Below are 16,091 nucleotides of genomic sequence, written 5' to 3'. Positions count from 1 at the left end.
TACAGGTAACGAGTTCAAACAGGTGCAGTTAATACAGGTAATGAGTGGAGAACAGGAGGGCTTCTTAAAGAAAAACTAACAGGTCTATGAGAGCCGGCATTCTTACTGGTTGTTTAGGTGATCAAATACTTATGTCATGCAATAAAATGCAAATGAATTACTTAAAAATCATACAATGGGATTTTCTGGATTTTTGTTTTAGATTCTGTCTCTCACAGTTGAACTGTACCTATGATAAAAATTACAGACCTCTACATGCTTTGTAAGTAGGAAAACCTTCAAAATCGGCAGTGTATCAAATACTTGTTCTCCCCACTGTATATGTGTGTGTGTGTGTGTGTGTGTGTGTGTGTGTGTGTGTGTGTGTGTGTGTGTGTGTGTGTGTGTGTGTGTGTGTGTGTGTGTGTGTGTGTGTGTGTGTGTGTGTGTGTGTGTGTGTGTGTGTGTGTGTGTGTGTGTGTTATATAGAGTACCAGTCAAAAGTTTAGACATTCAAGGGTGTTTCTTTATTTTATTATTTTCTACATTGTAGAATAATAGTGAAGACATCAAAACTATAAAATAACACATGGAATCACGTAGTAACTAAAAAAAGTGTTCAACAAATCGAAATATATTTTATATTTGAGATTCTTCAAAGTAGCCACCCTTTGCCTTGATGACAGCTTTACACACTTTTGGAGTGACCAAACTTTTGATTGGTACTGTATATTTTTTGCAGCCGTAGGTAGCGTTCGCTAGCGCTAGTTGTCTATGCCTGTGTCAAAACTCGGGTATTTTTCATCCTATCATTTATTTTCCATCTTCTTTTTAAATAGTGAGCCAACATGTTTTCAACACTTTTATTAACCTGACTGATCAAACAAGCTCTCCTTTGTCTCTCTACAGCAGACAGCCTAGTGAGAAATATGTTTGGAACATCAAATCGCAAAAAAATTGCAGTATTGAATCGCAATGCATATAGAATCGTAATACATATCGTATCGGCACCTAAGTATCGTGAGGTCCCTGGCAATTCCCAGCCATATTGCCCATGTCTCTCATTAGTCGGAAAATTAGTGGGAAAACAACCATTCTCAAAATTGACCGCAAATGCGATTATGCATGTCATGCTATTATAAAATGTGCATTTTTATGGTGCAAATTATCTTCCCCAAACTTGAAACTTGTGTGTTGTGAATGTATGCCAGTTAGGCTCTACATCCATTGTAAAGTGGATTAATGGGCTTAATTCTAAGACTTTTTTGGCCATTTAGATACAAACCTTATGAAAACAAATAAACCTATGGGCTAGGTTACATGAGGTGTGTGACTATGATTTGTAAAGTTTTTTTTTAAAGTCGACATTAGCTGTTTCTTGCCTTACTGCACACAAGCTGGGCATCATTCACAAGTAATAATATATAATTCACAAGTGAAAGGCTAATATTGCCACCCATCAGACTGTTTTTGATTTAATATTGTCATTACATATACTAAATAATATGTGTGAAATTTGTTTTGATTTAGAAAGGACCAATATCGTGCACTAGCTCGAAAAAGACATGTCATCTATGCAATAGCATCATCAATAGCAAATAGAAGATGCTTTTCCCGTTGTTAATATTCATGCCAGCCAGGTGGGCTATACTCCTGTTGTAAAGAGAAGCAATGTGCTTAATATTAGGAAAGTTGAGAAATACACTGAACAAAAATATAAACACAACATGTAGTTTTGGTCCCATGTTTTATGAGCTGAAAAAAACAAATCCCAGACATTTTCCATACTCACAAAAAAGCTTATTTCTCTCAAATGTTGTGCACAAATTTGTTTACATCGGTGTTAGTGACTATTTCTCCTTTGCCAAAATAATCCATCCACCTAACAGGTGTGGCATATCAAGAAGCTGATTAAACAGAATAATCATTCTGATTGGCTGGGCCTGGCTCCCCAGTGGGTGGGCATGGCTGTCAAGTGGTTGGGCCTATGCCCTCCAATGCTCACCCATTGCTGCACCCCTGCCCAGTCATGTGAAATCCATAAATTAGGGCCTATTACATTTATTTCAATTGACCAATTTCCTTATATGAACTGTAACTCAGTAAAATATTTGAAATTGTTGCATGTTGCTTTTATATTTTTGTTCAGTATAAATATAGTAGGCTTAGCCTATAGAAAGCTGATGGGATCCTCCTCTTTTTAATAGAGGCCATCACTCTGTTTTCTCATGCAATTGCATAGCCTATAAAAATGTTGCGCAACATGAGCTCTTGGGCTCTCATGAAGTGCTTGATTAGATTTATGACCACTTTCGCATTGATGTCAGAGTGATTAGTGAGACTATAGAGTGCTGAGTACCAGGCAGTTAGCAAGTTTGTAGGCTACTTATGACCATCAGCAGTATCAGAGCTTGGAGAAACCTAATTACTGTGACTAAACAGTCACGTGGAATTTGACTGCTGTCATGACTTGTGACCCCCGGTGAAGTGGTAATACGGTCGCCGTAACAGCCCTAGTGATGGACCATTCTTGATACACACAGGAAACTGTTGAGTGTGAAAAACCTAGCAGCGTTGCAGTTCTTGACACAAACCAGTGTGCTTGGAACCTACTACCATACCCCTTCAAAGGCACTTAAATATTTTGTCTTACCCATTCACCCTCTGAATGGCACACATACACAATCCATGTCTCAAGGCTTAGAAATCATTCTTTAACCTGTGTCCTCCCCTTCAGCTACACTGATTGAAGTGGATTTAACAAGGGAAATCAATAAGGGATCATAACTTTCAGTCTGTCATGGAAAGATCAGGTGTTTTGTATACTCCATAGTACAATAGGTGAATAAATTATAAAACACCTGTGTTGTATAGACTTAGCTGTCATCACAGCTTACCCGTTGGTTGTCATAACATAGCATTATTGGTTGTGTAAACAGAACTCAATATGTTCCCTTTTTTTGGTTTGGCTATTTTCCACAGGGCCTCTGTGGAATTTTCTGTATACTTCTCACGGGAGCTGGGAAGTGGTTCCCAGAAACCTTTTTGTATCTGTTCAAAATGTCCACAAGCTTTGTTGAAATGACAGAAGCTCCCTAAAGATTGCCAACGTCTTTATCATGTTCCTACAACAGGACATTTTAGGAGTGGAATCACAAAGAAAGAGAGAGAAAAAAAATATTTTGTATACAATGAACTAGATGCCTGACCACTTCACTCCTTTTTTGGAAAAGCTGAACTGCCATGAATTCCCACATTTTGAATGACATAAGAAAGGAGCATTCACAGAACATGTAAATAAGTGCATCAGGAATGTGCAAGTGGAAACACATGTTCACAGTATTTCAAATAGCTGTTCTGATCCATGTTTGATATTCACATGTTGTGACCTCGCTGAGTAAACGCAGCAGTGGCTATTGTCATAACCCAGACATGAGATGTTCTGGTCGCCCTTGGTCAGTTCTGTCTAATGATCGGAGACCTCTATGTTGATAAATGTGTCTGTTTTTCTTAATATGTTTTTCATTTTATATATTGTACGGTGCATTCAGAAAGTATTCAGAAAAACATTTTGTTATGTTACAGCCTTATTCTAAAATTTATTAAATTGTTTTACCACCTCATCAATCTAGACACAATAACCCATAATGACAACCTCCTTTGTCATCATGGGTTCTTTGCAACTCTGCCTAGAAGGCCAGCATCCCGGAGTCGCCTCTTCACTGTTGACGTTGAGACTGGTGTTTTGCGGGTACTATTTAATGAAGCTGCCAGTTGAGGACTTGTGAGGCATCTGTTTCTCAAACTAGACACTAACGTACTTGTCCTGTTGCTCAGTTGTGCACCGGGGCCTCCCACTCCTCTTTCTATTCTGGTTAGAGACAGTTTGCGCTGTTCTGTGAAGGGAGTAGTACACAGTGTTTTACGAGATCTTCAGTTTCTTGGCAATTTCTCAAGGAATAGCCTTAATTTCTCAGAACAAGAATAGACTGACGAGTTTCAGAAGAAAGATCTCTGTTTCTGTCCACTTTGAGCCTGTAATCGAACCCACAAATGCTGGTGCTCCAGATATTCAACTAGTTTAAAGAAGGCCAGTTTTATTGCTTCTTTAATCAGAACAACAGTTTCAGCTGTGCTAACATAATTTCAAAAGGGTTTTCTAATGATCTATTAGCCTTTTAAAATGATAAACTTGGATTAGCTAACACAACTTGCCATTGGAACACAGGAGTGATGGTTGCTGATAAAGGGGCCTCTGTACGGCTATGTAGATATTCCATACAAAATCTGCTGTTTCCAGCTACAATACTCATTTACAACACTAATAATGTCTACACTGTATTTCTGATCAATTTTATGTGATTTCAAAGGACAACAAATGTGTTTTTCTTTCAAAAACAAGGACATTTCTAAGTGACGCCAAACATTTGAACGATAGTGTATATCAGTTTAATTTAACACTGGTGAACTCCAATCAAGTTATAGAAACATCTCAAGGATGATCAATGAAACAAGATGCACCTGAGCTTAATTTGATTTATTTTGGTATTGTCCATATGTAGCTCGTTTTTGGTCACAGGTCCAGGAATGGCTGAAGAATTTCAACATTGCCTGGAACTAATGCTGCAGATAGCAATACTGGATGATTTGAAAAGCCATAATCAATCAATCAATAATATAATAATTATTTTAGCAACATTTTTAATTTACAATCTAAAGAAGCTATGAGAATAGAAAGGTTCACTACTTTTGTGAAGCATCACTGCACAGTTGAAAAATATATGGCAAATAGAAATCCAAAATGGATGATGTTGAGAGATAGATGGGAGGGGTTGAATGGAGCTGAAGGGTGGGACTAATAACAAGATAACCAATGTAAAACATACGGGGTCTGTAAAATGTATATAGGTTCAGAAATTTTGTGAAATAGAACAGTTACAAATAGAAATCAAACTGGATGGACATCAGAAATAGACGAAGGACTAAAAACAAACAAAATATAACTATTGTAAAACAGATTGTGTCTGTAAAATGTATATAAGATGTGAAGGTAAAAGCCTAAGTGTTTATTGGAAGGGTGGTAGGATCTGCGGGGAATCATAAAGGTACAGTGGGGCAAAAAAGTATTTAGTCAGCCACCAATTGTGCAAGTTCTCCCACTTAAAAAGATGAGGCCTGTAATTTTCATCATAGGTAGTACACTTCAACTATGACAGACGAAATGAGGGAAAAAATCCAGAAAATCACATTGTAGGATTTTTAATGAATTTATTTGCAAATTATGGTGGAAAATAAGTATTTTGTCACCTACAAACAAGCAAGATTTCTGGCTCTCACAGACCTGTAACTTCTTCTTTAAGAGGCTCCACTGTCCTCCACTCGTTACCTGTATTAATGGCACCTGTTTGAACTTGTTATCAGTATAAAAGACACCTGTCCACAACCTCAAACAGTCACACTCGAAACTCCACTATGGCCAAGACCAAAGAGCTTTCAAAGGACACCAGAAACAAAATTGGAGACCTGCACCAGGCTGGGAAGACTGAATCTGCAATAGGTAAGCAGCTTGGTTTGAAGAAATCAACTGTGGGAGCAATTATTAGGAAATGGAAGACATACAAGACCACTGATAATCTCCCTCGATCTGGGGCTCCACGCAAGATCTCACCCCGTGGGGTCAAAATGATCACAAGAACGGTGAGCAAAAATCCCAGAACCACACGGGGGGACCTAGTGAATGACCTGAAGAGAGCTGGGACCAAAGTAACAAAGCCTACCATCAGTAACACACTACGCCGCCAGGGACTCAAATCCTGCAGTGCCAGACATGTCCCCCTGTTTAAGCCAGTACATGTCCAGGCCTGTCTGAAGTTTGTTAGAGAGCATTTGGATGATCCAGAAGAAGATTGGGAGAATGTCATATGGTCAGATGAAACCAAAATATAACTTTTTGGTAAAAACTCAACTCGTTGTGTTTGGAGGACAAAGAATTCTGAGTTGCATACAAAGAACACCATGCCTACTGTGAAGCATGGGGGTGGAAACCTCATGCTTTGGGGCTGTTTTTCTGCAAATGGACCAGGACGACTGATCCGTGTAAAGGAAAGAATGAATGGGGCCATGTATCAGGAGATTTTTAGTGAAAACCTCCTTCCATCAGCAAGGGCATTGAAGATGAAACGTGGCTGGGTCTTTCAGCATGACAATGATCCCAAACACACCGCCCGGGCAACAAAGGAGTGGCTTCGTAATAAGCATTTCAAGGTCCTGGAGTGGCCTAGCCAGTCTCCAGATCTCAACCCCATAGAAAATCTTTGGAGGGAGTTGAAAGTCCGGGTTGCTCAGCAACAGCCCCAAAACATCACTGCTCTAGAGGAGATCAGCATGGAGGAATGGGCCAAAATACCAGCAACAGTGTGTGAAATCTTGTGAAGACTAACAGAAAACATTTGACCTCTGTCATTGCCAACAAAGGGTATATAACAAAGTATTGAGATTTACTTTTGTTATTGACCAAATACTTATTTTCCACCATAATTTGCAAATAAATGCATTAAAAATCCTACAATGTGATTTTCTGGATTTTTTTTTCTCATTTTGTCTGTCATAGTTGAAGTGTACCTATGATGAAAATGACTTTTTTGCCCCACTGTATATTCTAAAAAAAAGTATGTAGGTCTATATAGCAATGTATATGTATATATGCGTGTATGTATATGGATATATATATTTACCAAAAAATATATATGGGGGATTGGAAATGATGCAGACAATTACATTGATGGAAGCAACATTCTTTCTGTAATATTAAGCTGATCCACCCATTATTAAAATATATATATTTTTAAGTTATATATATTTTTTTAAGTTATAGAAACATCTCAAGGAAGATCAATGAAACAAGATGCACCTGAGCTTAATTTGATCCATTTTAGTTTAAAGCTGTAACTTAACAAAATGTGGAAAAAGGGAAGGGGTCTGAATACTTTCCCAATGCACTGTACGTGTTTAATGTATTTCTGCAGGGCTCATCTGTAAAATACACCCTGGTCTCAGTATGACTTCCCTGTCAAAATAAAGGTTAAATAAATCAATCCCATCAATAGATAAAGGTCAAACCACATGTTCAAGCCACATGAGGTGAGCCGGTGGTGTAGGCTTCTGTTTAAAAGGTGTAAAGGTTTTAAAGCTTTTTTACTGTATGTTGGTGTCGAGGACAACACTCTTGCGGTGACTGCCACCTGTAACTGTGCTGGGTAGAGGTATTAGTCATGTTAAAAATGATTCTGAGAACAGTATTACCTTGATATAAGTCATTGTTTATCCCCCAATTAAAGTCGCTCCACTGCGAGCTGATCTGAACCATTGACTGACTGACTAAATGTGTTTCTGTACCTCACAGCAGGGGCCCAGTGTGTGTTCCATTCAGTTTAGTTGGTATGTTTGCCATTGTAAGAGTCTGTATCTATTACATTCCAAATCCTACCATGTAAATCTCTAGACAAGAAAGTCTGATGTTTCACCCTCACCCGTCCTCTACTCATTTCAGTTCAACCCAAAAGGAAGTACTGAACTGCAGCATCATATTCCTGGAGGGAGTTTTCATAAAGGAAACAGAACTCTGTTGTTGTGATACAGTACATCTCTTCTGGAGGGAACACCAGTCCCCAAACAACATTCTTTAATCTCATATGATACCAAGTGGCTTTTGTATTCATTTAAATATAATATTAAATGTAAAATCAAGTTGGTGTCATTGAATAAGAGCTCATGCTATTTTGGAGAAGCACTTATATAGAGTATTGGATTCAAAGGTTATCAGTCACTCTACATTACCATATAGCCTTACACATATCACATTCAGCATTGATTTGACAGCCAGAGGACTCCTGCACAAGATCCGACATGCACTTTGGTCTGACCTGAAGGTTGGCTGGCGGCTGTCGTCCTCTGCTCCCATTAGTTGTCAACTAAGTTGTTTATCCATGCTCATGTGTATGGTGGCGGTCCATGTGGGCTACAGAGCATCAGGTCAGGAGAAATTGTATCACCAGCCGCACTGCTGTCCAGGGAATCCAGTCTTTATTGGAAAAATAGAGTGGTGTAGAGTGTTGGTTGATCAAAGTACTCAGTCAGGTTTTATCAGCAGTTTGGGTATGTTGGTGTCAGGTGTGCCAGCATAAGTTGGCAGTTTAGCATGGGAAGCAGTTTTTGGCTGTGGACATTGGCAGTGTTTGAGATTGATTGATTCAGATTAATATTAGCATGATTAGTCATAACCTTTGTAATACATACATTTTATTGTATTTTTAAGTAAATATATCCAATATACCAAATAGCAGTAGGATAAAAGAATGATTATTATAACCAATTGTTTTTCTACCTTAATCCATCAAACTGTCACTGTCTCCTTCCTCCAATGTGCTCTCTCCTTGAAAATGTGCTCTCTCCTTGAAAATGTGCTCTCTCCTTGAAAATGTGCTCTCTCCTTGAAAATGTGCTCTCCTTGAAAATGTGCTCTCTCCTTGAAAATGTGCTCTCTCCTTACAAATGTGCTCTCTCCTTGAAAATGTGCTCTCTCCTTAAATGCGATCCCTTTGATGCTGTAACACGATCTGTGTGTGTACTACCTTATGCATAGTTCTCTGGCCATATGTTTTGTCTGGTTTGTAAAGATGCAAGAACAATGCTAAAAGCCACCATTTCTATTGAAATGAACTACCAAATCTCATTATTGGTGTGTGGACATTTACAAATGAATGTGAATCTGAGACAAAGTGATGAAAACTGAAGTTGAAATCAATGCTAGGCTAGCAAACGTAAAATACACTGAGTGGACAAAACATTAAAAACACCTTCCTAATATTGAGTCCCCCCATTTTCCCCTCAGAACTGCCTCAATTCATTGTGTCGTAAGCGTTCCACAGGGATGCTGGCTGATGACTCCAATGCTTCCTACAGATGTGTCAAGTTGGCTCGATGTCCTTTGGGTGATGGACCGTTCTTGATGCACACGGAAAATGTTGAGCGTGAAAAAGCCAGCAGCGTTGCAGTTCTTGACAAAAACATGTGCGCCTGGCACCTACTACCATACCCTGTTCAAAGGCCCTTAAATATTTTGCTTTGCCCATTCACTTTCAATTCATGTTTCAATTTTTGCAAGGCTTAGAAATCATTCTTTAACCTGTCTCCTCACCATCATCCACACGGATTGAAGTGGATTTAATAAGTGACATCAATAAGGGATCATAGCTTTCACCTGGATTCACCTGGTCAGTCTATCATGGAAAGGTGTTCTTAATGTTAAATAAACTCAGTGTATGTGTGTAAAAGCTGCACACTACAAGCAGACAGGGATGAGAGGAGAACATTGCACACCTTTAATAGAGCTATTTGAACAGTTATTGCTTTGACCGTGTATATTTGCCCAACAAATAACCGAACCCCAAAATTCCATGACCCTCATAGTTATTGCATGACTTCTCAAATGTGTCTTCTTGGTGCTGTTGCCAGGTGATCTGTTCCTGGTGCTGTTGCCAGATGATATTTGTGTAATTGAAGGTAAATTGGATTAAGATCATTCATTTGACAGAAAACAAATCCCTCTTGTTAAAATCAAGTTCTCTTGGTTCATTTTTTTCTTTTACAAGATGCCAATCGGGAAGTGTGAGGCTAGTTGAGGCAACTGGCAACGTAGTAAGCAGCTCCCTGTGTGTCAACCTGGATGGGATCAATTCAAATTCTGTTCTTGCACTTTCCCCCTGGGCCATGGTACTCAATCTCTGAAATATGCTAGTGTGAACAGAAACTAAAGTATCAAAAGCCGAGGATTCTTTCTGCAAGATTACTCACATTTCCTGTCGGGTTGGGGGCTTGTCTCCTTCCTCCATATTGCACTCATTTCTAAAAATAAAGTAGTATTTCTTATTTTTGGGCAGGGTTTCCAAACTGCTGAATAACCATTGTGAAAGTACCCTGCATGCTTTCCTATGTGAGTTTATTTATAGAAGCAGGCACGGCATGCTCAACTTAAACACCAATATAGTGTCTTGTTCCCTGGGTTGTTGTAGCAGAACAATACTGAACTTAATTTGGGCACTTAAACCTATTTAAGTGGTTTGGTTTCTTGGGCAAATAAACCTGATCTGAAATTAACATTACACATCTGAGTGCTTGAATTACTTTCTAGTAGCAGCTAGCAACACTTGTTGCTGTGTGAATTGAATATTAGTCCCATTTACTTTTTCTTGACTGATTGTATGACATCATGGTGCACTGATAGTACCCTCTTCAAGTCAGCTTCTACTTGACGCCAGGAAACATAATGGCATGTGAATGGAGCACATTAAAGCAGGAAGCACCAGTGACTCGGTCAGTAATCAGGTGAAGCAGATGCCAAGCTACAGGACTGTTTTGCTAGCTCAGACTGGAATATGTTCCGGGATTTTTCTGATGGCATTGAGGAGTACACCACATCAGTCACTGGCTTCATCGATAAGTCCATCGATGATGTCGTCCCAACAGTGACTGTATGTACATACCCCAAACAGAAGCCATTGATTACAGGCAACATCCGCACTCAGCTAAAGGGTAGAGCTGCCACTTTCAAGGTGCGGGACTCTAACTGGAAGCTTATAAGAAATCCTTCTATGCCCCCCGACAAACCATCAAACAGGCAATAAGATCGATATTGATCAATACAGGAATAAGATTGAATCGTACTACACCGGCTCCGACACTCGTCAGATGTGGCAGGGCTTGCAAACTACTACAGACTACAAAGAAAACCACAGCTGCGAGCTGCCCAGTGACACGAGCCTACCAGACGAGCTAAATTACTTTTATGCTCGTTTCGAGACAAGTAACACTGAAACATGCATGAGAGCATCAGCTGTTCCGGATGACTGTGATCGCTCTCTGTAGACGATTTGAGTAAGACCTTTAAACAGGTCAACATTCACAAGGCCGCAGGGCCAGATGGATTACCAGGACGTGTACTCCGAGCATGCTTCACTGACATTTTCAACCTCTCCCTGTCGGAGTCTGTAATACCAACATTTTTCAAGTAGACCTCCATAGTCCCAGTGCCCAAGAAAGTGAAGGTAACCTCCCTAAATGACTACTGCTCAGTAGCACTTATGTCGGAAGTCATGAATGCATATCGCCCAAACAGATCCAGAGATGACGCATTCTCAATCGCACTCCACACTGCCCGAAGGATATACTGCTTCTCTGAGACCAGGCCCAAATCCCTGTAATTTGCTTGAAGAAAAGACTGAAATACAGAAATATATTACACCTATGTGAGAATGCTCATTGACTACAGCTCAGCTTTCAACACCATAGTGCCCACAAAGCTCATCACTAAGCTACGGACCCTGGGACTAAACACCTCCCTCTGCAACTGGATACTGGACTTCCTGAGGGGCCACCCCCAGTTGGTAAGCGAAGGTAACAACACATCTGCCACGCTGATCCTCAACACTGGGGCCCCTCATGGGTGCGTGCTTAATCCCCTCCTGTAATCCCTGTTCACCCACAACTGCATGGCCCAGCACAACACCATCATTAAGTTTGCTGACGACACAACAGTGGTAGGCCTGATCACCGATGGGGCTGTAGTGGAGCGGGTCGAGAGTTTCAAGTTCTTTGGTGTCCACCTCACAAACAAACTATCATGGTCCAAACACACCAAGACAGTCGTGAAAAGGGCACGACAACACCTTTTCCCCCTCAGGAGACTGAAAAGATTTGCCATTGGTCTCCAGATCCTCAAATTTATACAGCTCCACCATCGAGAGCATCCTGACCAGTTGCATCACCGCCTGTTATGGCAACTGCTCGGCATCCGACCGTAAGGCACCACAAAGGGTACTGCCTACAGCCCAGCATATCACTGGGGCCAAGCGTCCTGCCATCCATGACCTATATACTAGGCAGTTTTAGAGGAAGGCCCAAAAAATGGTCAAAGACTCAAGTCACCCAACTCATAGACTGTTCTCTCTGCTACCGCACGATAAGCTGTACCGGAGCGCCAAGTCTAGGTCTTGCTGAATCAACAATTCATCAAATTGCCACCCGGACAATTTACATTGAGGGGAGGACTATCCTTCTTAGTGAATTTTCATCATTCCAAATAATTGATTAAAACACACTGTTTTGCAATGAAGGTCTACGGTAGCTTCAACAGCACTCTGTAGGGTAGCACCATGATGTAGCCGGAGGACAGCTAGTTTCCGTCCTCATCTGGGTACATTGACTTCAATGCAAAACCTAGGTTACTCATGGTCCTCCTCCACTTCCATAGACTTATACAGTAATTATGACAACTTCCGGAGGACATCCTCCAACCTATCGGAGCTCTTGCAGCATGAACTAACATGTTGTCCACCCAATCAAAGGATCCGAGAATGAATCTTGTACTGAAAGCATAAGCAACTTAATAGAACTGCAGTGCATAAAATGTGGTGAGTAGTTGACTCAAAGAGAGCAAAAGAGAATAGTTGAACAAATGTATTTCTTTAAAAATGAAGGAGAAGCAAGAGAGAGAGAGAGCTATATTTCATAGTATTTTTCCCCACTTTCACTTATCTAGTGAATGCAGCTATCTAGTTTAGTCTATTCAAACACCCGGCTCAAACAGAGAGGGATGCTATATTAGCTATCTGGCCATGGCTATCCAAACTGGAACTCTTCCAATTCAAGGTAAGCTTGACTTGGAATTTTTGCCACCGGGGCCCGTCGGTGTAACTGCTAAACTGCTTGCTGAGTGTACATTGTAGCGGGTTTACTAACCCGTTAATTCTAGTAGCTATGTTGACTAGCTATGACGTTAGCTAATATAATGAAAACGATGTAAGCTGTGTGTAGCGGTCATGTAATGAAGGTTTTGGCTTGGAAAGTAGTTTTTGCCTGGTCACAGATAGAGTGTTTTTGTGCACTGAAGTTCACAAGCGAAGGGAAAAGGAGAGAGGAGAGCGCGTAGATGCGAGAAGGAATTCTACCACAAGCAAAGCGATCATGCTGTTTGTATGTGGCTGCTATGTAAGTGAACTGTGTTTGCATGTGATCAGGGGTGTGGTGTGTTCATTCTGCCAATTCTGTTGAAAAACGTTTCTTAAACGGAAGCAAACAGGGATAAACATACCTGAATTTATCCAATAGATACTCTCATTTGCAACTGTTGGACTAATGATTGCACCCTATATATATATTTTTTTTTTTTTTACCTTTATTTAACGAGTCAAGTCAGTTAGGAACAAATACTTATTTACAATGACGACCCTGCTTTGTTCAGGGGCAGAACGACAGATTTTTACCCTGGCAGCTCAGGCATTTAGATCTAGCAACCTTTCGGTTACAGGCCTGCCGCCCCAGGTAGCTGGGGGAATAGAATATAGTCATTCAATATGCTGTAATAGAAATAAGGCCATGATCATTAAAGAAAATCATCCTCCCTCGTCACCGACCGCCACTGTCTACCACGTTTTCCATATGTCTATATGTTCCTAAATCATAATTAATGTAAGCTAATATTTGCCTTGGCTCAAACCTAATCTTATATAAGGCAGAAGTTTCCAAGGAGAGCGCTGTACATAGCCTACCCCACCCATTTTAAGCCAGGCTGTCTTCGCTGGGACCTTTCTTTGTGTCACTACACAGCAGCAGACACACCACATTAAAATAGATTGCCTATTTGCTTTGATGATCCTTTTGGCATTGGCTGTCTTGTGTGGACGTTTGGTTCTCAGTGAGTGAGACTAGCGTTGGGTCTATAGTGGACTGGAACCCAGGATATGCAGTGAAAGGGCGCTCCATTGGAAGGGATCACAAGCTCTATGTAATGTGTATGTTAACATGGAAGGGGGAACTTGGAAGCACATGAAAAGGTGGAGTGGGTCTGTTAAATGTTCTCTTTCTGGAGAACACTGTCATTACAGAACACTGAAGCACCGTTTTAGCCCACTTTTATTTGTGCTGTTATCAGTCAGTGGTACCAGAGGGACTTCTGTAAAAACCACACCCCAACCACACCCCATACTTCTGTAAAAACCACACCCAATACCAGACAATGTTATTTTGACCTTTTCTTTTGGAATATTTTGTGATGTCACAGTCTGGTCCAAAAATGGCAAATTGAAGATCCTACTCCAAAACAACTGTACAGGCATTATTGTCCCATCAGGAAGCATCAATCTCATCTTATTTCATTTGACACTTAAACAAATTGGTAAATGTGAAAAAAACTATATAGTAGGCTACAATACGTTATAGGCATAACATACTGTATGTTATACTGTAGACTTAGGTACAGTTGTTCAGTGTTAAGCCCACTAACAGGCTATCTCTGTCCCTCACAGACATAGCTGTGGTGGAGATGACTGACGCTTTCCGCCAGCCCTCCCTGTTCTACCACCTGGGTGTGAGGGAGAGCTTCAGTATGGCCAACAACATCATCCTGTACTGTGACACCAACTCTGACTCGCTTCAGTCCCTGCAGGTAAGCTGTGTGGTTCACACACGCTCTCGCACACACTCAGGCATGCACACATGTCTTACATAAACATATCTGCAGCCTGTCCGCCTTTTTTCCTCATCATTTTGTCCATACTTTAATCAATTTAATGTTTCCACAATGGATGTAATGTAATACGGTTCATCGGGTTAATGACAAAGTCTATATTTAGAATCTGAGTGGGGACCCTGTAATAGCTGTCATTGCTGTTGTAGTGCCAGTTCAACACATTAGTTATTTGTTTGAAGGGAGATGCATTTACACCTAGACAGGAAATGGTGTGTTTCATGAAAAGGAAAGGAGACATTAGGCCTATGTAAACTAGCATCTGACAGAGGAAAAACAATCCCCTTTATATGCATTTAGCCATCTAGTCTTGTAAAAGAGCATTTCGTAGACAGAGAAATGTCATTGATAGACTGACTCATTTCCTTGCATTTGCAGAAGAGGTTTGCATGTGTATCAACTTTGGTGTTGTCTGTGCCCTTGGGCTGGAGTCCTCAGGTGATGTACAGTTGAATAAACATCAGCCTAAACTGGTTTGCAAAGTGAGAGAACCCTTGCAGCTGCAATGGAATCCCCTAACAAATCACACCAACAGCAACACACAGGCTTGCAAATTAGAGAATGGGGGAGGGGAGACTGGTTTCCTGTGCATACAGTGCCTTCAGAAAGTATTCACACCCCTTGACCTTTTCCACGTTTTGTTGTGATACAGCATGAATTTAAAATAGATTAAATTGAGATTTTGTGTCTCTGGCCTACACAAAATGCCCCATAATGTCAAAGTGGAATAATGTTTTTAGAAATGAATACAAAATGAAAAGTAAATAAGCATTCAACCACTTTGTTATGGCAAGCCTAAATATGTTCAAGAGTAGAAATTTGCTTAATATGTCAAATAAAAAGTTGCATGGACTCACTCTGTGTACAATAGTGTTTTTTTTGTTGTTGTTTTTTTAACCCAATTTCCTGGTATCCAATTGTTTTTAGTAGCTACTATCTTGTCTCATCGCTACAACTCCCATACGGGCTCGGGAGAGACGAAGGTTGAAAGTCATGCGTCCTCCGATACGCAACCCAACCGAACCGCACTGCTTCTTAACACAGCGCGCATCCAACCCGGAAGCCAGCCGCACCAATGTGTCGGAGGAACCTTGGCTAGCGTGCACTGAGCTCGGCCCGCCACAGGAGTCGCTGGTGCGCAATGAGACAAGGATATCCCTATCGGTCAACCCCTCCCTAACCCGGGCGACGCTAGGCCAATTGTGCTTCGCCCCACGGACCTCCGGGAACCCATAGTCTCTGATGGCACAGCTGGCGCTGTAGTACAGCGCCCTTAACCACTGCTCCACCCGAGAGGCCTACAATAATAGTGTTTAACATTATTTTTGAATGACTACCTCACCTCTGTACCCCACAAATACAGATAATTGTAAGGTCCCTCAGTCAAGCAGTGCATTTCAAACACAGATTCAACCACAAAGACCAGGGAAGTTTTCCAATGTCTTGCAAAGGGCACCTATTGGTACAGTGGCGGTCGGTATAGTTTAAGATGGACGATCATTATTTTTGGGAGAATGGCCTTATTTCTATT

At 40.8% G+C, this 16,091-nt stretch overlaps 1 protein-coding gene across 3 annotated transcripts in view; it reads left to right on the top strand.

Moving 5' to 3' along the window:
• Positions 1 to 16,091, top strand: part of LOC123990694 (mitogen-activated protein kinase kinase kinase 5-like) — a 56,962-nt gene that overhangs the window by 3,104 nt on the left and 37,767 nt on the right. For all 3 annotated transcript variants that reach the window (XR_006830691.1, XM_046291448.1, XM_046291449.1), the window contains exon 2: positions 14,340 to 14,479. Coding sequence is in view for 2 of the 3 variants with exons in the window: in XM_046291448.1 (XP_046147404.1) it covers positions 14,340 to 14,479 (140 nt within the window). In the remaining variant the exon portion in view is untranslated. The remainder of the gene's footprint in view (positions 1 to 14,339; positions 14,480 to 16,091) is intronic.

The sequence above is a fragment of the Oncorhynchus gorbuscha genome, linkage group LG12 (assembly GCF_021184085.1).
Source record: "Oncorhynchus gorbuscha isolate QuinsamMale2020 ecotype Even-year linkage group LG12, OgorEven_v1.0, whole genome shotgun sequence".
Classification (NCBI taxonomy): domain Eukaryota; kingdom Metazoa; phylum Chordata; class Actinopteri; order Salmoniformes; family Salmonidae; genus Oncorhynchus; species Oncorhynchus gorbuscha.
The sequence above is the reverse complement of the archived record's forward strand: the minus strand, read 5'-3'. Positions and strand labels throughout refer to the sequence as shown.